This window comes from Leucoraja erinacea, unplaced genomic scaffold (genome assembly GCF_028641065.1).
Source record: "Leucoraja erinacea ecotype New England unplaced genomic scaffold, Leri_hhj_1 Leri_58S, whole genome shotgun sequence".
Lineage (NCBI taxonomy): Eukaryota > Metazoa > Chordata > Chondrichthyes > Rajiformes > Rajidae > Leucoraja > Leucoraja erinaceus.
Window position 1 is genome coordinate 156,131 of NW_026576498.1, and position 25,727 is coordinate 181,857.

General features: G+C 49.8%; 2 protein-coding genes across 3 annotated transcripts in view; one reads left to right on the forward strand and one right to left on the reverse strand.

Annotated features, from left to right (window-relative positions):
- tnfsf12 (TNF superfamily member 12) overlaps positions 1–8,781 on the forward strand; it is a 55,601-nt gene extending 46,820 nt beyond the window's left edge. Inside the window, exon 6 of the mRNA XM_055630970.1 lies at positions 7,757–8,781. Within this exon, the coding sequence (XP_055486945.1) occupies positions 7,757–7,861 (105 nt within the window). The 3' untranslated portion in view covers positions 7,862–8,781. The remainder of the gene's footprint in view (positions 1–7,756) is intronic.
- Positions 8,782–10,527: 1,746 nt separating this feature from the next.
- On the reverse strand, positions 10,528–25,215 carry LOC129694256 (transmembrane protein 217-like). Of its 2 annotated transcripts, XM_055630971.1 has the most exons (3): positions 23,570–25,215; positions 22,355–22,410; positions 10,528–13,282 (listed from the first exon to the last, which is right to left on the reverse strand). In XM_055630971.1, the coding sequence occupies exon 3, from the start codon at positions 13,197–13,199 to the stop codon at positions 12,606–12,608; it is 594 nt and encodes a 197-aa protein (XP_055486946.1). In that variant the 5' UTR covers positions 13,200–13,282; positions 22,355–22,410; positions 23,570–25,215; the 3' UTR covers positions 10,528–12,605. The 2 variants fall into 2 exon arrangements, with proteins under 2 accessions (XP_055486946.1, XP_055486947.1); XM_055630972.1 differs by lacking the exon at positions 23,570–25,215 and having other exon boundaries at positions 22,355–23,102.
- Positions 25,216–25,727: the final 512 nt, after the last annotated feature.

A 25,727-nucleotide genomic window follows, 5' to 3' on the forward strand; every position in this document is an offset into this window, starting at 1 on the left:
GCAAACAGGAAGTTACCCAAAGCACCCAAAGCACCATTTGCAGGAGTGCCTTTTACCTTCAAGCCAAAGCACCCAAACCACCATTTGCAGGAGTGCCTTTTACCTTCAAGCAAAAGCACCCAAACCACCATTTGCAGGAGTGCCTTTTAAATTCAAGCCAAAGCACCCAAACCACCATTTGCAGGAGTGCCTTTTTACTTCAACCCAAACCCCCCAAACAACCATTTGCAGGCAGTGCCTTTTTACTTCAAACCAACCATATTTTCATTTTCAAACCACATTAAGGGGACTCACAGTTGAGTAGACATGTGTTCAGTGTTATTCAGAGCTCAGAGAGACGTGACCCTCTAGCTTCCTCCATCTTGCAGAGACTGAGTGAGGCACACCACTTCCTGGTTTTATAGTCCCCCCCCCTCCCTCCAGCAGGGGCAGCAGAGAGAATGGCGAACTTTTTTAAAACATTAATATCTCTCTGATTTATCATCGATGGGAAAAATCCTCTGGTCCAGGAAGGCGGACGTGGGTTCTGAGCGAGGTGGCCAAAAATGACGGCCTAGGTGGCGGCGTTCTCTTGGAAATCCACAGTGGGCCAAAAGCGGTCAAGATCAGACGTTTAGTAATATATAGATAGGGCGGAAAAAAAGCGATGAGGGAATGTGGCTGATTGTATCTCCATGGGCCGCTGATGTCAGGAAGGACAGGGCTATTTGTCAACTCTTCTCTCTGGCTGGGAGTCTTGAAACTGATCAAAAATGTAGATGGAAGCAAGTGATTCAGCACACTGAACCACTGCTGGTACAGCAATCCCGTTCATCTCTTTCCACACATAGCCTGCACATTATTCTCGCACAGGTGTCTGTCCAATTCTATTTTGAAGGCACTGTTTCAGTTTAAAGAATCAGGAATCGATGTTGAGAGTTCCCTATCATCCATCTTATCGCTCTAGTTATACGGCACGCTGCAAGGCCAGCAGCATCATCAAATGCAGTTCGCACCCTGGCCACTCCCTCCTCTCCCCTCACGCATCACGCAAAAGGTATAGAAGTGTGAAAACGCACACCTCCAGATTCAGGGGCAGTTTCTTCCCAGCTGTTATCAGGAAACTGAATCATCCTACCACAACTAAAGAGCAGTCCTGAACTACTATCTACCTCATTGGTGACCCGTGGACTATCTTTGATCGGACTTTGCTGGCTTTACCTTGCAATAGACAATATGTGCAGGAGTAGGCCATTCGGCCCTTCCAGCCAGCACCGCCATTCAATGTGATCATGATTGATCATCCCCAATCGGTACCCTGTTCCTGCCTTCTCCCCATATCATCTGACTCCGCTATCTTTAAGAGCCCTATCTAGCTCTCTCTTGAAAGTATCCAGACAACCGGCCTCCACCGCCCTCTGAGGCTGAGAATTCCACAGATTCACAACTTTCTGTGCGAAAAAGTTTCCTCACCTCCGTTCTAAATGGCTTACCCATTATTCTTAAACTGTGGTCCCTGGTTCTAGACTCCCCCAACATCGGGAACATGTTTCCTGCCTCTAGCGTGTCCAAACCCTCAATAATCTTGCACTGGACGTTATTCCCCTTATCATGTATCTATACACCGTAAATGGCTCGATGGTAAGTATGTGTTGTCTTTCCGCTGACTGGTTAGCACGCCACAGAATCTTTTTACTGCACCTCGGTGCACGTGACAATAATATAAACTATTGCTCATCGTGACGAGGCTCTTGAGAAGGCGGTAATGAGGGACAAAATGCTGGTGGAGACCCTTCTTCAGACCCGAAACGTCACCCATTCCTGCTCTCCAGAGATGCTGCCTGTCCCACTGAGTTACTCCAGCTTTTTGTGTCTCCCTTCAATTTCCCCTTGCCGCTATTCACAGGTTCTCATGCTTCTTCCAAAATCCACTTCCCTCGTTCCCATTCTCCCCACAAAAACCCCACTTTACCACACACCCCACAATATTACAGCCAACTCCCCCAGCTCCCAATGTTGCTGCACCCCTTTATCCCTCTCGTTCCACAGCCCTCCCCCCTAATATAGGCCCTTACTGCCTGGTACCCAATATTCTCATTTCAAAAACTGTTCCCTTTAATTCCTGCCTCCAAAATGTCCTGCAATTCCAATACACCACTGAACATTGCCTCCAATTCATTCCACCAACCCCTTCCCCTTCCTCCCAATATTCACACTGCTGGCCGCAATATTAGCGCCCATCCCATTATTTGCCCACCTGCCACAGTACCCAATAATTGTCTATCAGTTGGTATCTTCCAGTATTGCCTTGACCCTCCCTCAGTGTTCCCTCTCGAGTGTTCCTACTCCCCTCCTTCCTCAAACATTCCCCACCCCATCCTGACACCCGATATCCCATCCCTCCCTCCTACCCATAGTTCCCCCACTCTTAACATAGAAATTAGGTGCAGCAGTAGGCCATTCGGCCCTTCGAGCCTGCACCGCTCTCCAAAGACTCTTCCCCCGTTCTCCAAAGTCCTCACGCCACGCATCCCCTTCCTCAATACCTTCCCACTCATCACCTCCTCCTCATGGACCAGCTTTCTCCCTCCTTCCATCTGACCCCCTTCCCTTCTTCTCCCACTCCCATCCAACCTCCCTCCCCCACTTACCCCGTCCCCCTCTCTTCCTCCACACTCTGCCACCTCATTCCCCCCTTCCCCCTTTCACTGACTCCCTCCCAATGCACTTGATGCTCCCTTCACTGCTGATGATCCGGACACTCATATTATCCCTGCATTCTCCCCCATGTTCCTCCCTCTCTCTCTTACCATCCCTCCCTCCCTCCTTCTGTCTCCATCCCTCTCTCCTTCCCTCCTCCCCTCTCCTCCTTCCTCCCTTCTCCCTTCCTCCCCTCTCTCCCTCCTCCCTCTCCCCTCCTCTCTCTCCCCCCCTCCTCTCTCCCCCTCCATCTCTTCCTCCCCTCTCTCTCTCCCTCCCCTCCTCTCTCTCCCTCCATCCCTCTCTCCCTTCCTCCTCCTCTCTCTCTCCCTGCCTCCCCCTCTCTCTCCCTCCCTCCTTCTCTCTCTCCCCCTCTATCACATCCGCTCTATCACTGTCTCTCTCGCTCTCTCTTCATTTCGCTCTCGCTTTTTCTCCTCCCCTCTATCTCTTTTTTCTCTCTCTCTCCCTCTCACACACATTATCTCTCTCTCCCTCTCTCTCTCTCTTCCCTCCTCCTTCCTCCTCTCTCCCCCTCCCTCTTTCCTCCCTCTCTCCCTCCTCCTTCCTCTCCTCTCCCTCTCCCCCTCCCTCTCTCTCTCCCTCCTCTCTCTCTCGCTCTCTCCTCCCCCTATCTCCTTCTCTCCCTCTCTCTCTCTCTCCTTCCCTCTATCTCTCTCTACCTCCCTTTCTCTCCCTCTCCCTCTCTATCTCTCTCCCTCTCCTTCTCTCTCCTCTTCTCTCTCTCTCCTCTCCCTCTCTCCCTCCTCTCTCTCTTTCCCCTTCCCTCCCTCTCCCTCCCCCTCTCTCTCTCTCTCCCCTCCTCTCTCTCTCCTCCTCTCCTTCTCTCTCTCCTCCTCTCTCTCTCTCTCCCTCTCTCTCTCCCTCTCTCCCTCTTCTCTCTCCCTCCACTCTCTCTCTCCCTCTCTCTCCTCATTTCTCTCTCTCCTCCCTCTCTCTCTCTCCCTCCCTCCCTCTCTCCCCTCCCTCCCCCTTCCTCTCTCTCCCCTCCTCTCTCTCTCTCTCTCTCCCTCTCTCCCTCTCCCTCCCTCCCTCCCTCTCTCTCCCTCCCCTTCTCTCTCACTCTCTCTCTCTCTCTCCTTCTCTCTCTCTCTCCTCCCTCCCCTCTCTCTCTCTCTCTCTCTCCCTGCTCTCTCCCTCTCCGCTATCTTTCCCTCTCCCTCTCCTCTCTCTTTGTCACCCTCTCCCTCCCTCTCCTCTACTCTCTTTCCCTCTCTCCTCTCTCTCTCCTCTCTCTCTCCTCTCTCCTCTCCTCTCTCTCCTCTCCTCTCTCTCTCTCCTCCTCTCCTCTCCCCTTCTCTCCCCTCTCCTCCTCCCTCCTCCTCTCTCCCCCTCCCTCCTCTCCCCTCCTCCCTCCCCTCTCTCTCCCCCTCCTCTCCTCTCTGTCGTCCTCTCTCTACCCGTCTCTCCGCACTCCCCCTCTCTCACCCCCTTTTGCTCCCTCTCCCCCCTCTCTCTCCCCCTCATCCCCTCCCTTCCCCTCTCTCTCTTCCCTCTCTCCTCCCTGTCTTCTCTCTCTCTCCCTCCTCCCTCCCCCTCTCTCCCTCCCCTCTCCTCCCCCCCTCTCCCTCCCTCTCCTCTACTCTCTTTCCCTCTCTCTCTCTCTCCCTCCCTCTCTCCTCCTCCCTTTCTCTGCCCTCTCCCCTCTCTCTCTCTCCCCTCCTCTCTCCTCCCTCCCTCTCTCCCCTCTCCCTCCCTCTCTCCTACTTGCTTTCCGTCTCCGTCTCTCACTCCTTCCCTCTCCCTCTGTCTCTCTCCCTCCCTCTATCTCTCTCCCTCCCTCTCTCCTACTCTCCTTCTCTCCGTCCCTCCATCTCCTCCCTCCTTCCCTCTCCCTCTCTCTCTCTCTTTCTCCCTCACTCTCAACCTCTCTCTCCCCTCACTCCCTCCTCCCTCTCCCTCTCTCTTTCTCCCACTCTCTCCCTTACTCTCTCCGTCACCCTCCCTCCGCCCCACTCTCTCCCTCCCAATCTCTCTCTCTTTCCCCCTCCCCCCCTCCCCCTCCCTCCTTCTCTCTCTCCCCCTTCCATCCTCCTCCCTCTCTCCCTCCTTCCTCTCTCCCTCCCTCCATCCCTCCCTCCATCCCACGTCCATCTCTCTGCCGCCGCCTTTCACCTGATCAGCCGCCGCTGGCGTCGCTATGGCGACCAGCCCAGGCCCCGCCCTTGACCCCACCCCATCTACGTGACGTCACCGCACTCACCCCGCTCGTCGCCATGGAGACCAGGCCCCGCCCTTTATCCCCCCCCGCCACATATTTGCATATTGCCGCCGGCGGTCGCTACGGAGACCAGGCCCCGCCCTGATCCGTGACGCAAGTTTGAATTTGCCGCCAGGCGCGAGCGCGCGGCCGCGACCAACCGTCGGCTTGAGGCCCGGCAAGATGTCGGCGTGGGCGAGGCCCGGACAAAGATGAAGCCTTGTCATCTGTGTTCCCACAAATAGCACTGGCAGTCCCTGGGCTGCCAACAGTGGGTGAGAGTTGGGAGTGAGAAACTTGCGAGAGACCAAGCCCGAGGGAATGGTGCATACATAATGTAGCGAGTCTTATATCCCACACTTGAATGCAATGTATATGCTTTAAATTGGATTGGGGCGTTTTTGAAAGGGGGGAGGCTGTACGATCACTGGCCTTGGGGGGGTACCCGGTGAGGGAGTGGAGCAACCGAGTGGGGAGAGGGTGTGGAAGAAGGGTAGGAACGTTTTGAAATTTGATGTATTAAAATCATGTTTTAGTGCACTGTAGAAGTATGATTTCAATGTTTTTTGTATGAAGACTGTTTAAGAGGTAACGTTTTAAGGGGTAACTTTATCCACACAAAGGGTGATGGGTGTATGGAACAAGCTGCCAGAGGAGGTAGTTGAGGCAGGGACCATCCCAACATTTAAGAAAAAACTGCCTGGTACATGGATAGGACAGGTTTGGAGGTATGGACCAAAAGCAGGTAGCGTAGCTGGGACATGTTGGCGGGTGTGGGCAAGTTGCGCCGAAGGGCCTGTTTTCACACTGTATCACTCTATGACATTATACCTCCACCATGCATGAATGCTTCAAAATCAAGTGATCGAGTTTTATTGCCATATACTCATAGAAACATAGAAAATAGGTGCAAGAATATGCCATTTGGCCCTTCGAGCCAGCACTGCCATTCAATATGATCATGGCTATTCATCTAAAATCAGTACCTCTTTCCTGTTTTTTCCCCATATCTCTTGATGTCGTTAGCCCCAAGAACTAAATGTAACTCTCTCTTGAAAACATCCAGTGAATTGGCCTGCACTGCCTTCTGTGGCAGAGAATTCCACAGATTCACAACTCTCTACGTGAAGAAAGTTTGTCCTCATCTCAGTCCTTACTGCCCCCCCCCCCCTTTAGTCTTAAACTGTGACCCATGGTTCTGAACGCCCCCAACATCGGGAACATTTTTCCTGCAGTTACAGTAGGTGAAAATCTAGCAGGCAAGCAGGATGCTTTCTCCAACCACCCCATTTGAAGTCCACTACCTTCCACCGTTTCTACCCAGTGCTTGGTTCTTACTTCCAGCAGCCACTGGTTGTCCTCCAGGATGCAGCCTGATGCATGCCGGTCACCTGGGCAAATTCGACACAGAGACTCTTTCTTCCTCCCCCCTCACTTCCGCTCACTCTCCTCTCCAACCCCCTCTCTCTCTCTCCCCCCTCTATCTCTCCCCTCCCCCTCTCTCTTCCCCTCTCTCTCCTCTCTCTCTCCCCCCCCCCCCTCTCTCTCTCCTCTCTCTTTCCATTCTCCCTCTCTGTCTCTCCTCTCACCCCCTCTCCTGTCTCCTCCTCTCACTCCCCCCCCCTCTCTCTCTCTCCCTCCCCCTCTCTTTCCCCCCTCCCCCTCCCACCTTACTCTTCCCCCTCTCCTCTGTCTCTCTCTCCCCCCTCTCCCTCTCTTTGCCCTAACTCTCTCCCCTCTTCTTTCCCTAACTCTTTCTCCCCCTCTTTCTTCTCTCTCTCTCCCCATATTCTCTCCTCCCCCCCTCGCTTCCCCCCAACCTCTTTGTCCCTCCCTCTCAATCTCCACCTCTCTCTCCCTCTCCACACTCTCCCCTCTCTCTTTCCCCTCTCTCTATCTCTCCTCCTCTCACCTCTCTCTCTCCCCCCCTCTCTCCTCCTCTCTTCTTCCCCATTTATCCCTCCTACCTCACTCTTTCCCCCCTTGCCCTCTCCCCTCTCTTTCTCCTCTGTCTCTCTTTTTTTCTTTGTCCCCCTACCTCTCTCTCTCCCCCTCTTCTCCCTCTTTTACCACCTCTCTCTCCCCTTCTCTCTCCCATTCTCTCCTACCCTCTCCACCCCCTCTCTCTTCCCTTTCTTCCCTCTCACCCCTCTCACTTCCCTCCCACCTCACTCTCTCCCCTCTCTCCACCCCCCCCTCCCTCCCTCTTCTCTCTCTCCACTCCCCCTCTGTCTCTCCCCTCTCTCTCCTTTCACCCCCCCCTCTCTCTACCCCCACTGTCTCCGTCACCTTCCCCTCTCTCTCTCTCTCCACCTCCCTTTGAGGGTCTGTCCCTTCGGCACAGAGACTCTTGCGGCAGCGGCGCAACGCTTCCGACGCCTGGGACACTCACACTGTCCAGAGCGCTCCATGGCCAGAGCTGCAGCGAGCGACACGCCGGCCCCGGCAAACACTCATCCGTCACGGCTCCCTGCATTTGTTCCGGCCGCTGGTTCTGATCCCATCCCTCCCGCAGCCCGGCTCTCCAACACCCGCGGACCAGGCAGTTTATCCGTGTTTTTAAATTTTCGTTGATCACAAAATATCTCACCACTGAGCGTGAGAAATTTCTGATGAGGGCGTGAGAGTTTGCTTGAGGGCGTGAGTCTCACGCTCAAAGCGTGAGAGTCGGCAGCCCTGCAGTCCTTGGGGATAGAATCAGCCATTGTCCCTCTTTGCTGTTTTTCTTCTAATTCCAATATTTTTAGCAATGACTTAAAACTTGACCTTTAGTCAATATTTGGTGAACTTGGGCAACAGGTCAAATGGGAAGAACAATCCAAATGATTCTAACATTATCTCTAAACTCTGTTGCAGTTACACCTCCCGTTCCGCCTGGTTTCAGAAGAAATCTCTAATCTCCTGGAAGGCCAAAGAGCACAAGAGAAGCAAAATGAAAAAGATCAAGAAATATTGGAATAGATTGATAAAGTGTTTGACTGGCAATATCTTTGGACTGAACGCTAAAGAGGGGACAATTGTAGCCGGACTGATCACAGTATTTACATTCTGCTTACACTTGATCTTTCTAATAGGCGATTATCACTTTTTCATGCGGATCAAAAACTCAGCCGATTTTAATGCTGAACAGCGGAAGAAATATACTGAAACTGTTTTCTTCTGTGTTGTTTCTCAAATAGTTGTTTGTTCGGGCATCACTGCAGTCTTTGGACTGTTTGTGTCAATTTGGAAGGAGATTTACTGGGGAGTAGGAGCCTACGTCATTTGGGTCTTCCTCTATGAGTTTGCACATGTTGCCATCCTCTTTATGTCAAAAGAAGAGCATAGTGTATTTAGGAGAAATTCGTACATCATGGCGTGGTGTGGTTTGATTTTGCGCATCTTCATGGAAGTCCTCTGGCTTGTTTTCTTTATCAGATACACCATAGAGCTGTATAAAATAAGCAAAAGTGCGGAAGACCAATCAAGACACATGCGGCCGCAACCACCAAAGCTCAAATTTGCAATAGTGGAGGAGATGGCCATGTGATGGAGGGTCAGTCGGCACCTAACAAGATGCTCTTTGCATTTCTGCCGACCAGCTTGGGCATTTTCTTGCAGCTGTCCTATAGACACCGACCGACAAGACCAGGAGAGCCCCATTCAGTGGACATGTTGGGCCATCATACGGACGTGGACTTAATCTGTGCTCAATTACTAAACTTGTTACACATGTTAAATACTAATGACCACCTTCAACAGCGGAATAAATAAACGTTTCTTTTTCCCTTAGGGCAGCACATTTGGTTTATGTATCTTTTTGTTTCTTGTAATTTGTTGTGTTTTATGACTGTTGGCAGACAAATTCCCTCCTGGGATAAATAAAGTTTGATCGTATCATCTTTCCTGTGTTCTATGGATTGCATTCCCAATGGGATTATTCCCCAATAATTCACCCAGCAAAGGATTATGAACGTAATGGGAAGAAAATGGAAACAGACAATTCTGGGTATATTTGACAGTTTGGGTAGCAGTGAGAGCAGCTCGGGAATTGAGGGCAGAGGAGAAGATGAGGGAATCTGTGGAGATCATGGCCACGGGAGGCTGTGGAGTAAAGATACTAGCTCTAGGATCTTTGCTGTGGAGGCTGTCAATGGATATTTTTAGGGTGAATTCAAGATTCAAGAGAGTTTATTCTCATGTGTCCCTGATAGGACAATGAAATTCTTGCTTTGCTTCAGCACAACAGAACAAAGTAGGCATGACTACAGAACAGATCAATGTGTCCATATCTTCTATATTACTAAAAGTCTGATCTTGACCGCTTTTGGCCCACTGTGCTGCAATTTCCGAGAGAACACCGCCACCTACGGCCGTCATTTTTTACCACCTCACTCAGAGCCCCCCTCTGCCTTCCGGGACCGGAGGATTTTTCCCATCAAAAATCAGAGAGATATTAATGTTATTGAAAAATTTGCCATTATCTCTGCTGCCCCCAATGGCGGCAGGGGGGAGGGACTATAAAACCTAGAAGTGCAGTCCGTCACTCAGCCTCTGCCAGATCCAGGAAGCGAGAGGGTCACGGCTCTCTGAGCTGCGAATAACACTGAACGCACGTCACCTCCACGGTAAGTCCCCTCGATGCGGCCGTAAAGTGGCTAATGCCCAATTGTTTGCCTTGCCTTTTTAACAAGTTTGTGTTCACAAAATGAATTTTGGTTGTCAAGTGGCTGCAGCCCAATTGTTTGCCATGGCTTGGCTTTTAAAATCGTTGCAACAGTTGGATGCCAGCCCAATAATCCATTCGGCCCACAATGTCTATACTAGCCCTCTGGAAACCAGTACCTTCGGCCCGCAACACCCATACTAACGCAACAGAAAGCCCCCCCCCCCACTGGCGAGCAATATTGGAATTGCTGGAGAGGTGGAATATTGCGTTGGTGACCAGCCCTCCCGTGTGATGCTGGGACCCAACGGTGCCACTTAGTCTAATACCATTATATAAATATATACACACATGAATAAATAAACTGATCCAGTGCAAATAACAGATAATGGGCTATCGATGCGCTATTATCTGCAAATAACAGATAATGGGCTATGGTGACGATCGATAGATTCTTGATTAGTACGTGTGTTTGAGTTTGTGGGGAGAAGGCAGTTAAATGGGGTTGATAGGGAAAGATAGATGAGTCATGATTGAATGGCGGAGTAGACTTGATGGGCAAATTACCCAATTCTACTCCTACAACTTATGAACTCATGAAGACGTATTGAAACATGACAAGAGATGTTGGTGAGCTTTCCTGTTGGGACCCTACTTCAGAATTAAATGTCGTCTGTTCGTTTCCTTCACAGAAGCTGCCTGATATGCTGAGTTCTTCCAGCACTTATGTTTTGCATAAATAGAAGGATAACATCTCCGATGACCTCTCTTGGACCCACAATACCTCTACTCTGATCAAGAAGGCTCATCAGCGTCTCTTCTTCCTGAGGAGACTGAAGAAGGTCCATCTGTCTCCTCAGATCCTGGTGAACTTCTACCGCTGCACCATCGAGAGCATCCTTACCAACTGCATCACAGTATGGTATGGCAACTGCTCTGTCTCCGACCGGAAGGCTCTGCAGAGGGTGGTGAAAATTGCCCAACGCATCACCGGTTCCACGCTCCCCTCCATTGAGTCTGTCCAAAGCAAGCGCTGTCTGCGGAGGGCGCTCAGCATCGCCAAGGACTGCTCTCACCCCAACCATGGACTGTTTACCCTCCTACCATCCGGGAGGCGCTACAGGTCTCTCCGCTGCCGAACCAGCAGGTCGAGGAACAGCTTCTTTCCGGCGGCTGTCACTCTACTAAACAACGTACCTCGGTGACTGCCAATCACCCCACCCCCCCCCCCCCGGACACTTATTATTTATTTTTTATTCAAATCGTTTGCTATGTCGCTCTTCAAGGGAGATGCAAAATGCATTTCGTTGTCTCTGTACTGTACACTGACAATGACAATTAAAATTGAATCTGAATCTGAATCTGATAACGATATATTCTATGGTCCCTCAAGATTTCTGCAGATACTTTGGAACCATAAAGGCTCCTCCATTTTAATTCCTCCTATTTGCAAGTAGGAAACTCCCATCAAGTTTAAAACATGTGGCACAAAGCAGATGAGCTATTTCTCAGCCTTGCTTGCTGTTGGTTGGACTGATTATGGGCTCCTGTTCCAAATACAAGTATTTTCATTTTTTTCCGTCAACAATTGGATTGAAAGGAGGAGAAGAGGTGTAATTGAATGAATGAATCAGTTTATTGGTCAGTATTCACATACAAGGAATTTGCCTTTAAGAAGGGTTTCGGCCCGAAACGTTGCCTATTTCCTTTGCTCCATAGATGCTGCTGCACCCGCTGAGTTTCTCCAGCACTTTTGTCTACCTTGTTTGCCTTTCAATCTCATCTATCTTTCCCTATCAACCCCATTTAACTGCCTTCTCCCCATAAACTCAAGACACACGTACTAATCAAGAATCTATCGATCTCCACCTTAAAAAATACCCATTGATGTCCTCCTGTGGCCACGATCTCCACAGATTCATCACCCCCTTCCCTCTCACTCACCCTCTTCTACTCTGCCCTCAGTTCCCGAGCTTCCATGACCTTCACATTAAAGACCCATCTAGACATATACGTTTAAGAGTCAGCGAATGGTAGGATGGTTCAACATAACCTTCCGAAGACAGGCATCCAGGGGCGCTGCATGATGGCTACCTCTGCCTACAGTCTGTTTGTTTGTTTCTTTATCTTTTTTTTATTTTTAGTTTGTTTAAAGTATGTTTTGGAGAATTTTTTCAGTATTTTATTTGGGGGAGTTTTTCAGTCAGTTCCTGGCGAGGATGCGACTATACTCCGAGTCGAGCCATCGCCACCCTCCTCGCTGCCTACCAACTGGATTGACACGGACTTTCCTGCCGGGAACCAGTCCAGAGCTTCAGCAGCGGGTGTAGGGCGACACGGTGGCGCAGATGGTAGAGCTGCTGCCTCAGAGCGCCGGAGACCCGGGTTCGATCCTGACCTCGGGTGCTGTGTGTCTGTGTGTGTATGGAGTTTGCATGTTCTCCCTGTGACCCGCCTGGGTGAAGCTGCTGCCTCACAGCGCCGGAGAACCGAGTTCTATCCTGACGTCGGGTGCTATCTGTCTGTGTGTATGTGTGCGTATGTCCATTTTGCCCACATGCCCAATCTATACTAGTCCCACCTCGTGTAATTTAAGGTAGGCATAGTGGCGCAGTGGTAGAGTCGCTGCCTCACAGCGCCAGAGAGCCAGCTTCCATCCTGACTACGGGCACTGTCTGTGTAGAGTTTGCACGTTCTCTCTGTGACCGCATGAGTTTCCCCCCTGGGTGCCGCGGTCTTCATGCCATTGACGTGAGACTCACGGGCCTATAATTTCCTGGATTCTCTCTACTTCGCTTCTTAAATGAAAGAACGACATTAGCTACATCCCCATTCCTCTGGGAACTGGCCTGTGGCTGGAGAAGAGGCGAAGATCCTTCCTTTAAGAGACGTAGAGAGAATCCAGTGAATTATAGACCTCAAATCAGTGGGGTAGGAAAACTACTGGAAAGGATTCCTTGGGATAGGGTTTACTCCCAATTCGAAAAGAATGGGTTAATAAGGGACAGTCGGAGTAGGGTTTGTAGATGCAGGATCTTGTCACCTGCACGAGTGTGTCGGTCACACCCCCATCTCCACCACTGATCCAAACTTGAGTCGTTGTGAAGCTTTCTGCTTGACCTTGACAGAGTCGTCGACCCTCTGCTGAAATCTGTACAGCTCCAGGGTGTAGCGGGTCAAGAAGATGATCCAGTACGCCTCGACCATGCAACGGAGGGCCATTCCTGTGGACTCCATGGCGTTAATGTTCATTGGAAAGTTTTCATGCTTGGGCATAAAGAAAATCAGGAGGAATACCTGTCCCAACTCGAAAAAGACAATCCAAACAATATAGCCAGCGATTCCCCAGTATACCTCCTTCCAGACGGACAGGAAGAGGGCGAAGACTGCAAAGATGCCCACAGTCACAAGGCTAATGGATGTCAGGGAGAACTGGTGAAGGGTCAAGTGAAATGAAAGCTTATCATCGCTGGTGATAGCGGTGTGGTTTGTCAACTTGTACATGCGTAGATTGCCCGATTCGAAGATGAGGTGCAAGGTCGACGTGACCAAGGTGAACAGCCCGGCCACGATGGTCCCCTCTTTGGCCGACAGTCCGCAGACGTTACCGCAGATCAGCCTCTTGCATCCGAACCAAACCTTGTGAAGGTTCATCGCTCAGGCTTCCTGGCGATCTGCGCATTAACAAAGGCTTCTCCAGAAGCTTCGGTGCGACGGGCAGAAAAGCAAACGGGTCACTGGAACAGAGCACACAACACGTTGGTACAGGTATCGACATTAGGAGGTTGTGTTGCACTTTAGTTCAGAGATACAGCGCGGCAACAGGCTTTTCGGCCCACCGGGTCCGCACTAACCAGCGATCCCCGTACATGAACACTATCCTACACCCACTAGGGACAATTTACAATTACACCGAGCCAATTAGCCGACAAACCTGTACGTACGTCTTTGGAGTGTGTGAGGACACACCACAGAGTTCCCGTGGAGAAAACACAGGCGGGACATGGAGAGAATGTACAAAGTCCACACAGACAGCACCCGTGGTCAGGATTGACCCCAGGTCTCTGGCACCGTGAGGCAGCAACTCTACCACTGTGCCACCCTTGAGTTACATAAGACATTGGTGAGGCCACACTTTGGAGTATTGTGTTCAGTTTTTCACTGCTTTTCACTGTACCTCGAGGTACATGTGACAATGAACTACACTCAAACTCAGCTCACTTTTATGGGCACTTTGTTATCGGAATGATGTAGTCAAGCTGGGAAGAATGCGGAGAAAATTTACAAGGATCTTGCCAGAACGAGCGGCTGAGCTATGGGGAGAGGTTGAACGGGCTAGGATGTTACTCCTCGGAGTGCAGGAGGATGAGGGGTGATTATAGATGTGTACGAAATCATGAGAGGAGAAAATTTGGGTAAACGCGCAGAGCCTTTTGAATCAATAGTCAGGTGGGGGGGGGGGGGGGGGGGGGGGGGATTTAACAAGAACCTGAGGGGTAACTTTTTGACACAAAGGGTGGTGGGTGTATGGAATGAGCTGCCGGAGGAGGTAGTTGAGACAATTTGCGTGTGGCATCACTCTGGCAATGGAGGAGGCCCACGACAGAAAGGGCAGTATGGAAATGGGAAAGGGGGTTAAAATGATTAGCAACCATGGGGTGCGGCAGACCTTGGTGGACAAAGCTCAAGTGCTCAGCGAAACAGTAGCCTAACCTTCTCTGTCTGAAAAAGAAGAGTCCTGTCCCGAAACCTCGGCTGACAATTCTCACCCCAGGTACACTCAGCGGGTCAGGCAGCATCCCTGGAGAAAATAAATAGGTGACGTTTATGCGTGGAGACACTTCTTCTCAAAATTTCACCTGTTCCAGAGATGCTGCCTGACCCGCTGAGTTAGTCCACCTTTCTGTGGCTATCTTTAAATAAATACACTATGAGGGGGCTGTAAAAACAAATGTTGCGTGCTTTCCAGGCCAATCATCCAATAATGATTACAATTAAACCGAATACATTAGAATGGAATGTGGCAGCGGCAATGATAATGCGGGTCATAATGAAAAGTGCAAAGGGGGTAGACTGGAAGATTGGGCAATGGCCCTGAGCTATGTGAGGACTATTTTGTGGCCTGATTACTGACCAGCGGGGAAGAGTGAATCTGAGGGTTACGGAGTTACTCCTGGTTTTTGTGTCCATCTTTGGTATAAGCCATCAACTGCAGTTCCTTCCTACACATCCTTCCTTCTAATATTGCCGTCCCAATCCTTCTCATCACCACACAATCCACCACACAAGCCAAACACTTCTTTTGCCCCCAATTTCCTCCCTTGCGCACTGACTGGCATTTAATTCTCCCTGCAAACTCACAGCCCATTCCTTCAACATCTCCAGTACAAGTTCCGTACTGTCCCCCGAATCTCTCCCGCACTCAATACTCCTACCGCTCTTGAGTTCTTTGGCCGTTAGTATTTACCAGGGGTAACAAGCACAGTAAATGAGCACTGTTTAAATCTCTGTACATTTAATGAGTGGCCCAACGTGTCCACTGAATGGGGCCGTCCTGGTCGGGTGTCCATTTGTTAGAAAATGCCCAAGCTGGTCGGCAGAAAGGCAAAGAGCATCTTGTCAGGTTAGGGTGGGACCGCCTCCTCCGTTGCTGCAAATTTGTCATTTGGTGGTTGCGGCAGCACGTGTCTTGACCGTTCTTCCGCGTTTCCACTCATCGCAAACAGCTCTGCCGCGTGTTTGCTCAGGAAAATAAGCCAGAAGGTCTCCATGCAGCTGCGTAGAGCCATGCCGATCCACGCTATATAGTCCATCCATTTCCTAATTTCATCCTGGTTAGACGTCACAATCACCTGGAGGCAAATATGTGCCAACTCGTAGAGGACGAGCCAAATGGCGTAGGCCCCCACCCCCCAGTAACTCTCCTTCCAGACTGCCAGGAACAGTCCCAAGATCGTAACGATGCCCAAAGCATAGAGGGCTATGGATAAGGTGCAGTAGATAATAAGGCCATGAGAATGCACCAAGAGGAAACCTTCGTAATTGGTTGCGTTTTTTAACATCCTGAACATGCGATAATGATCTGTTTCAAACAGCATGTATATGGCTGATATAAACAATGAGAACAGTCCGCCTAAAATTGTGCCCTGCTTAGGGTTCAGTCCGCAAATATTGCCGCTCCACCATCTTATGAATCGTCTCCAAATTTCTTTTAGGATTCTCATTTTACGTCTCTTCTGGTCTTCGTCCTTCCAGGGGGTTAGGAATTTGTTCTGAAGCCAGGCGGGGCGGGAAGTGTGGTAAATGAGTCTCTGCAACAGAGTTTACAACAAATGTTGGAATCATTTGGATTGTCCTTCCCATTTGACCTATGCCCAAATTCTACCGGGCACCAGAAACAACTTAAAATAGTGGTTAAAAATAGGAATTACAAGGGGAAAAAAAGCGATGAGAGAATGTGGCTGATTGTGTCTCCATGGGCCACTGATGTCAGGAAGGACAGAGCTGTTTGTCAACTCTTCTGTCTGGTTGGGGGTCTTGAAACTGATCAAAAATGTAGATGGAAGCAAGTGATTCAGCACACTGAACCGCTGCTGGTACAGCAATCCCGTTCATCTCCGCACATCATTCCACACATAGCCTGCACATTATTCTCGCACAGGTGTCTGTCCAATTCTATTTTGAAGGCACTGTTTCAGTTTAAAGAATCAGGAATCGATGTTGAAAGTTCCTTATTATCCATCTTATCGCTCTAGTTATACGGCACGCTGCAAGGCCAGCAGCATCATCAAATGCAGTTCGCACCCTGGCCACTCCCTCTTCTCCCCTCACGCATCACGCAAAAGGTATAGAAGTGTGAAAACGCACACCTCCAGATTCAGAGGCAGTTTCTTCCCAGCTGTTATCAGGCAACTGAATCATCCTACCACAACTAGAGAGCAGTCCTGAACTACTATCTACCTCATTGGTGACCCATGGACTATCTTTGATCGGACTTTGTTGGCTTTACCTTGCAATAGACAATAAACAATAGGTGCAGGGGTAGGCCATTCGGCCCTTCGAGCCAGCACCGCCATTCAATGTGATCATGGCTAATCATTCCCAATCAGTACCCTGTTCCTGCCTTCTCCCCATCTCACTCCACTATCTTTAAGAGCCCTATCTAGCTCTCTCTTGAAAGTATCCAGAGAACCGGCCTCCACCGCCCTCTGAGGCAGAGAATTCCACAGACTCACAACTCTCTGTGAGAAAAAGTGTTTCCTCGGCGACAGATAGCACAATGGGCTAAGAGTTCGGCTGGCGACCGGAAGGTAGCCGGTTCAAATCCCGCTTGGAGTGCATACTGTCGTTGTGTCCTTGGGCAAGACACTTCACCCACCTTTGCCTGTAATGGAATGTACGGCGGCAGGCGCGGGCACACCGCGACGCCCTGTGTCTCCCTTTCAAGGGAGATGCTAAAAATGCATTTCGTTGTCTCTGTACTGTACACTGACAATGACAATAAATTGAATCATTTCATTTTTTTTTTAAAATGGCTAACTCCCTATTCTTAAACTGTGGCCTCTGGTTCAGGATTCCCCCAACATCGGGAACATGTTTCCTGCCTCTAGCGTGTCCAAACCCTCAATAATCTTGCAATGAACGTTATTCCCCTTATGTATCTGTACACCGTAAATGGCTCGATTGTAAGTATGTGTTGTCTTTCCGCTGACTGGTTAGCACGCCACAGAATCTTTTCACTGTACCTCGGTGCACGTGACAATAATATAAACTATTGCTCATCGTGGCGAGGCCCTTGAGAAGGCGGTAATGAGGGACAAAATGCTGGTTGAGACCCTTCTTCAGACCCGAAACGTCACCAATTCCTTCTCTCCAGAGATGCTGCCTGTCCCACTGAGTTACTCCAGCTTTTTGTGTCAATCTTCAATTTTATAACGTGATAATCTCCTTGCCGCCCTTCACAGGTTTGCTTGCTTCTTCCAAAATCCCTCGTTCCCAATCTCCCCACTTTACCAGACACCCCAAAATATTCCAGCCAACTCCCCCAGCTCCCAATGTTGCTGCACCCCTTTATCCCTCTCGTTCCACAGCCCTCCCCCCTAATATAGGCCCTTACTCCCTGGTACCCAATATTCTCATTTCAAAAACTGTCCCCTTTAATTCCTGCCTCCAAAATGTCCTGCAATTCCAATACACCACCGAACATTGCCTCCAATTCATTCCACCAACCCCTTCCCCTTCAATATTCCCCTTCCTCCCAATATTTACACTTCTGGTCGCAATATTAGCGCCCATCCCAATATTTGCCCCAATCCTCAATCCTTCCTCAAACATTCCCCGCCCCATCCTGACACCTGATATCCCATCCCTCCCTCCTACCCAAAGTTCACCCAACTCACTCTTTCCCCTACTCCAAAAGTCCTCATGCCAAGTATGTCCTCCCTCAATACCTTCTCTCTCACCTGCTCCTCATGGACCAGCTTTCTCCCTCATTCCATCTGACCACTCCCGTCCAACTTCCCTCCCCCACTTCCCCCCTCCCCCTCTCTTCCTCCACACTCTGCCACCTCATTTCCCCCCTCTTCCTCCTTTCACTCACTCCCTCCCAATGCACTTGGTGTTCCCTTCACTGCTGATGATCCGGACACTCATATTGTCCCTGAATTCTCCCCCATGTTCCTCCCTCTCTCTCGCTCTCACCCTCTTACCATCCCTCCATCCATCCCTCTCTCCCTCCCACCTTCTCTCCCTCCCTCCCCCCCTTCCATCCCTCCTCCCTCTCTCCCTCCCTTCCCTCCATCCCTCCCTCCCCCTCTCTCTCCATCCCCCTTCTCTCTCCCTCCCTCCTTCCTTCCCCCCTCCTTCCATTCCTCTCTCCATCCTTCCCTCTCCCCCTCCATCCTCCTACCTCTCTCCCTCCCTCCTTCTCTCTCCTCCCATCCCCCTCCACCCTTCCTCCCTATCTCCCCCCTCCATCTCCCTCTCTCCCTCCCTCCTCTCTCCTCCCTCCCTCCCTCCCCCTCCATCCTTGCTCTCCCCTCTCCTCCCTCCTCCTTCTCTCTCCCTCCCTCGTTCCATTCCTCTCCCCTCTCCCCCTCCATCCTTCCTACCTCTCTCCCTCCCTCCTTCTCTCTCCATCCCTCCTTCTCTCCCTCTCTCTATCTCCCTCTTTCTCTTTCCTCCATTTCTCTTGCTCTCTCTCCCTCTCCCTCCCTCCATCCATCCCTCTCTCCCTCCCTCCTTCTCTCCATCCCTCCCTCCCTCCATCCCTCCCTCCCCCTCCATCCTTGCTCCCTCTCCCTCCCTCCCTCTCTCTCCCTCCCTCGTTCCATTCCTCTCTCCCCTCCATCCTTCCTCCCTCTCTCCCTCCCTCCTTCTCTCTCCATCCCTCCCTCCCCCCCCCCCTCCATCTCTCCCCCTCCCTCCCTCTCTCGCCATCCCTCCTTCTCTCTCCATCCCTCCCTCTCCCTCCATCCCTCCCTCTCCCTCCCTCCTTCTCTCGCCATCCCTCCTTCTCTCTCCATCCCTCCCTCCTTCCTCCCCTCTCTATCCCTCTCCCTCCTTCTCCCTCCCTCCATCCGTCTCCCTCCATCCCATGTCCATCTCTCTGCCGCCGCCTTTCACCTGATCAGCCGCCGCTCGCGTCGTTATGGCGACCAGCCCAGGCCCCGCCCTGGACCCCACCCCATCTACGTGACGTCACCGCATCACCCCGCGCGTCGCCATGGAGACCAGGCCCCGCCCATTATCCCCGCGACATATTTGCATATTGACGCTGGCGGTCGCTATGGAGACCAGGTATCGTGACGCAAGTTTGAATTTGCCGCCGTCGGCTTGAGGGCCGCAAGATGGCGGCGTGGGCGAGGACTGGGCAAAGATGAAGCCTTGTCATCTGTGCTCCCACAAATAACACTGTCAGTCCTTGGGGATAGAATCAGCCACATTGTCCCTCTTTGCTTTTTTTCTTCTAATTACAATATCTTTAGCAATTATTTAAAACTTGACCTTTAGTCAATATTTGGTGAACTTGGGCAACAGGTCAAATGGGAAGAACAATCCAAATGATTACAACATTATCTCTAAACTCTGTTGCAGTTACACCTCCCGTTCCGCCTGGTTTCAAAAGAAATCCCTAATCTCCTGGAAGGCCAAAGAGCACGAGAAGCAAAATGAAAAAGATCAAGAAATATTGGAATAGATTGATAAAGTTTTTGACTGGCAATATCTTTGAACTGAACGCTAAAGAGGGGACAATTGTAGCCGGACTGATCACAGTATTTACATTCTGCTTACACTTGATCTTTCTAATAGGCGATTATCGCTTTTTCATGCGCATCAAAAATTCAACCGATTTTAATGCTGAACAGCAGAAGAAATATAATGAAACTGTTTTCTACTGTGTTGTTTCTCAAATGGTTGTTTGTTTGGGCATCATTGCAGTCTTTGGACTGTTTGTGTCAATTTGGAAGGAGATTTACTGGGGAGTAGGAGCCTACGTCATTTGGGTCTTCCTCTACAAGTTTGCACATAGAAACATAGAAATTAGGTGCAGGAGTAGGCCATTCGGCCCTTCGAGCCTGCACCGCCATTCAATATGATCATGGCTGATCATCCAACTCAGTATCCCGTACCTGCCTTCTCTCCATACCCTCTGATCCCCTTGGCCACAAGGGCCACATCTAACTCCCTCTTAAATATAGCCAATGAACTGGCCTCAAACTACCCTCTGTGGCAGAGAGTTCCAGAGATTCACCACTCTCTGTGTGAAAAAAGTTCTCATCTCGGTTTTAAAGGATTTCCCCCTTATCCTTAAGCTGTGACCCCTTGTCCTGGACTTCCCCAACATCGGGAACAATCTTCCTGCATCTAGCCTGTCCAACCCCTTAAGAATTTTGTAAGTTTCTATAAGATCCCCTCTCAATCTCCTAAATTCTAGAGAGTATAAACCAAGTCTATCCAGTCTTTCTTCATAAGACAGTCCTGACATCCCAGGAATCAGTCTGGTGAACCTTCTCTGCACTCCCTCTATGGCAATAATGTCCTTCCTCAGATTTGGAGACCAAAACTGCACGCAATACTCCAGGTGTGCTCTCACCAAGACCCTGTACAACTGCAGTAGAACCTCCCTGCTCCTATACTCAAATCCTCTTGCTATGAAAGCCAACATACCATTCGCTTTCTTTACTGCCTGCTGCACCTGCATGCCTACCTTCAATGACTGGTGTACCATGACACCCAGGTCTCGCTGCATCTCCCACTTTCCCAATCGGCCACCATTTAGATTATTATCTATTGCTTTCCCGTTTTTGCCACCAAAATGGATAACCTCACATTTATCCACATTATACTGCATCTGCCAAACATTTGCCCACTCACCCAGCCTATCCAAGTCACCATGCAGTCTCCTAGCATCCTCCTCACAGCTAACACTGCTGCCCCCAGCTTAGTGTCATCCGCAAACTTGGAGATATTGCCTTCAATTCCCTCATCCAGATCATTAATATATATTGTAAATAGCTGGGGTCCCAGTACTGTTCCCATGTTCCCATCCTCTTTATCTCAAAAGAAGAGCATAGTGTATTTAGGAGACATTCATATATTTGACAGTTTGGGTAGCAGCTCGGGAATTGAGAGCAGAGGAGAAGAGGATGAGAGAGAGGGAAGAGGGTGGTGAATTTGTGGAGATCATGGCCACAGGAGGCTGTGGAGGCTGTCAATGGATATTTTTAAGGTGAATTCAAGAGCGTTTATTGTCATGTGTCCCTGATAGGACAATGAAATTCTTGCTTTGCTTCAGCACAATAGAACATAGTAGGCATGACTACAGAAGAGACCAGTGTGTCAAATATACCATTATATAAATATATACACACATGAATAAATAAACTGATAAAGTGCAAATAACAGATAATGGGCTATCGATGCGCTATTATCTGCAAATAACAGATAATGGGCTTTGGTGAAGATCGATAGATTCTTGATTAGTACGTGTGTTTGAGTTTATGGGGAGAAGGCAGTTAAATGGGGTTGATAGGGAAAGATAGATGAGTCATGATTGAATGGCGGAGTAGACTTGATGGGCGAATTATCCAATTCTACTCCTACAACTTATGAACTCATGAAGACGTATTGAAACATGACAAGAGATGTTAGTGGTCTTTCCTGTTGGGACTCTACTTCAGACTTAAATGTCATCTGTTCGTTTCCTTCACAGAAGCTGCCTGATATGCTGAGTTCTTCCAGCACTTATGTTTTGCTTAAATATATATATAATATAAACTTTATTACGGACTTGAGGTCCAGACAAGGGGCAACATTACATAAAAAAATGCATTGCATATTAAAAAATATCATAAAGTACATATAAAATCTTAGTATATCACATAAAAGCATCATAAATTATATATTTTTTAAACACAATACATAAGTTAAAAATCCAGATTAAAAGAATGATTAAATAGAAGGATAACAATATATTCTATGGTCCTTCAAGATTTCTGCAGATACTTTGGAACCATAGAGGCTCCTCCATTTAAATTCCTCCTATTTGCAAGCAGGAAACTCCCATCAAGTTTAAAACCTGTGGCCCAAAGCAGATAAGCTATTTCTCAGCCTTGCTTGCTGTTGGTTGGACTGATTGTGGGCTACAGTTCCAAATACAAGTATAGGGAGGTTTCACGGCAGTCGGGTCACGACCCATGACCCGTACTGTTGCTACTTTATAAAGATTATTATTATTATTATTACGCTATGCCAAATGGAGTTGCTACTCTATGCGAAATGGCGATGAACTGCAGGTAGGCACTTACCAATGTTTCCAGCGTAGCGGGCCCGTTAAAACTCGCCAAAATTGTCAGTTGTTGCGCTGTAAATAATTATGGAAATCGGGATAAGCGTGAGAGACATTTAGCCTACTTCAGAATTCCAAAAGTGAGGAGAAATGACGGTAGATAGAAACGAGAGCTGAAGGGACAACAACAGCCAGAGTGCTTGGCGAACATTGCCCGTTCTCTCACTGCATTTCATCAACTAAGGCATTATTTGTGTTTTTTCTTGATTCCTTTGGCATCTAAAAAGTTTCAGAAGTGATAAATCTGGCTATAATTTTTTTTAATTTCCCATGGTTCTCAAGTGGGGTTTTACATACAAAAAGAAAACACCTCTGAAGCAACATTTACAGCCAGATTTATCACTTCTGAGACTTTTTAGATACCTTACCGTTGATGAAATGCAGTGAGCAAACGCAATAATTCCCAATATTTTCAATTCCGATATCTACACGGCCAATGTTCGCCAGGCACTTTAGCTGTTGTTTCGGCCCAAAACGTTGCCTATTTCCTTCGCTTCATAGATGCTGCTGCACCCGCTGAGTTTCTCCAGCACTTTTGTCTACCTTGTTTGCCTTTCAATCATAACTCATCTATCTTTCCCTATCAACCCCATTTAACTGCTTTCTCCCCTTAAACTCAAGACACACGTACTAGTCAAGAATCTGTCGATCTCCACCTTAAAAAATACCCATTGATATCCTCCCGTGGCCACGATCTCCACAGATTTATCACCTCTTCCCTCACACTCACCCTCTTCTACTCTGCCCTCAGTTCCCGAACTTCCTTGACCTTCACGTTACAGACCCATCTAGACATATACATTTAAGAGTCAGCGAATGGTACAATTTGGAACAAGGACAGTTCAATATAACCTTACGAAGACAGGCATCCGGGGGTGCTGCATGATGGCTACCTCTGCCTACAGTCTGTTTGTTTCTCTATGTTTTTTTATTTTTAATTTGTTTAAAGTATGTTTTGGAGGATTTTTTTCAGTATTTTATGTGGGGAAGGGGGGAACCATTTTTCAGTCAGTTCCTGGCAAGGGTGCGACTATTCTCCAAGTCGTGCCCTCGCCCCGCCCCTCCTCGCTGCCTACCAACTGGATTGGCGTGCCCTTTCCTGCCGGGGACCGGACCAGAGCTTCAGCAGCGGCGGCGCAGCACTGGATACATCGCGAAGCGGGCAATGCCTCACCTGGGATCGCCGTTTGAAGCTCGGGAGTGTTGGGCCCGCTGCATCAACATCGCACGGCTGTGGTTTACGGAGCTCCCGGGCGCTGACCAACATCACGGAGTCCTGGGATCCTTTGCCAAGGGCCGCCAGAGTTGAATCTCCGCCCAGCTCGGCCTGTGGACTTCGGAAGCCGCTGACTCCGATGGGATGTGGCCAATTCGGAGGTCCGGGCCGCTGAGGGTGCCGACGTCGGAGTTCCATCGTCCCGGCGAGAGGGCCTGGGCATCGGACCGTCCGTAGCGGCGACCGCGGGGGGCTCGGGAGACCCCGACCACGGGTGACCATTGGGGAACATCAACGAGGACATTGACTGAACTTTGGTGTCTTCCCTCACAGTGGGAAACTTTGATGCAGCTGTGGGGATGTTTGTGTAGTAGACTATTGTGTTCTGTGCTCTGAAACTTACAAAATTCTTAAGGGGTTGGACAGGCTAGATGCAGGAAGATTGTTCCTGATGTTGGGGAAGTCCAGAACAAGGGGTCACAGTTTAAGGATAAGGGGGAAATCTTTTAGGACCGAGATGAGGAAAACATTTTTCACACAGACAGTGGTGAATCTGTGGAATTCTCTGCCACAGAAGGTAGTTGAGGCCACAGTTCATTGGCTATATTTAAGAGGGAGTTAGATGTGGCCCTTGTGGCTAAAGGGATCAGGGGGTATGGAGGGAAGGCAGGTACAGGATACTGAGTTGGATGATCAGCCATGATCATATTGAATGGCGGTGCAGGCTGGAAGGGCCGAATGGCCTACTCCTGCACCTATTGTCTATGTTTCTATGTGCTTTTATATTTGTTTTTTATTCGTTTGGCTGTATGGGTAAAAGCATTTTGTTGTCTCAGTACTTGTACTATGGACAATGACTATAAAGTTGAATTAAATCAAATCAAAGTGGGAGGAATCAAAGGAGAATGCGTTGAGGGTTAGGCCAAGTTCTGCCAGGCAGGATGGTGATAGTGTTGGTGTGGAGGGAAAGTGATTGGGTTCCTGTTCTAGGAAGAAGCTTGAGACCTTCCTGGTGGGGGATGGAAGAGGAAAGATGAGGCCATAGGGGGCTCATGTTAAGGGGTTGGACAGGCTAGATGTAGGAAGATTGTTCCCGATGTTGGGGAAGTCCAGAATAAGGGGTCACAGTTTAAGGATAAGGGGGAAATCTTTTAGGACCGAGATGAGGAAAACATTTTTTTTTCACACACAGAGTGGTGAATCTGTGGAATTCTCTGCCACAGAAGGTAGTTGAGGCCACACAGTTCATTGGCTATATTTAAGAGGGAGTTAGATGTGGCCCTTGTGGCTAAAGGGATCAGGGGGTATGGAGAGAAGGCAGGGATGGGATACTGAGTTGGATGATCAGCCATGATCTTATTGAATGGCGGTGCTGGTGCAGGCTCGAAGGGCCGAATGGCCTCTACTCCTGCACCTATTGTCTATGTTTCTATGTTTCTAGGAATTAATCATGGTTATTGAAGAGTTGAAGTACATGTTACGTGTCTCACATGTCAGTGAGGTTTTGGACAAGCGGGTTGATATTGGATGGAATCAATTGCCACATTAACACGTCGTTGTGTGTTGTTGTATCTCGGGGCTTCTGAGCGGAACAACTCAAACGTGCCGCCTCCAAGGCTTCATCTTTGTCCGGGCCTCGCCCACGCCGCCATCTTGCGGGCCTCAAGCCGACGGTTGGTCGCGGCCGCGCGCTCGCGCCTGGCGGCAAATTCGTATCTGCGTCACGGATCAGGGCGGGGCCTGGTCTCCATAGCGACCGCCGGCGGCAATATGCAAATGTGCCGCGGGGATAAAGGGCGGGGCCTGGTCTCCATGGCGACGCGCGGGGTGAGTGCGGTGACGTCGCGTGGAAGGGGGGTGGGGCCGAGGGCGGGGCCTGGGCTGGTCGCCATAGCGACGCGAGCGGCGGCTGATCAGGTGAAAGGCGGCGGCAGAGAGATGGACATGGGATGGAGGGAGGAGAGGGATGGAGGGGTGGAGAGGAGGGAGGGATGGAGAGAGGGATGGAGGGGGATGGAGGGAGGAGAGAGGAGGGGGTGGGAGAGAGGGAGGGATGGAAGGTGGGATGGAGGGATGGAGAGAGAGGGAGGGAGGGAGGCTGGCTAAGGGGGTGATG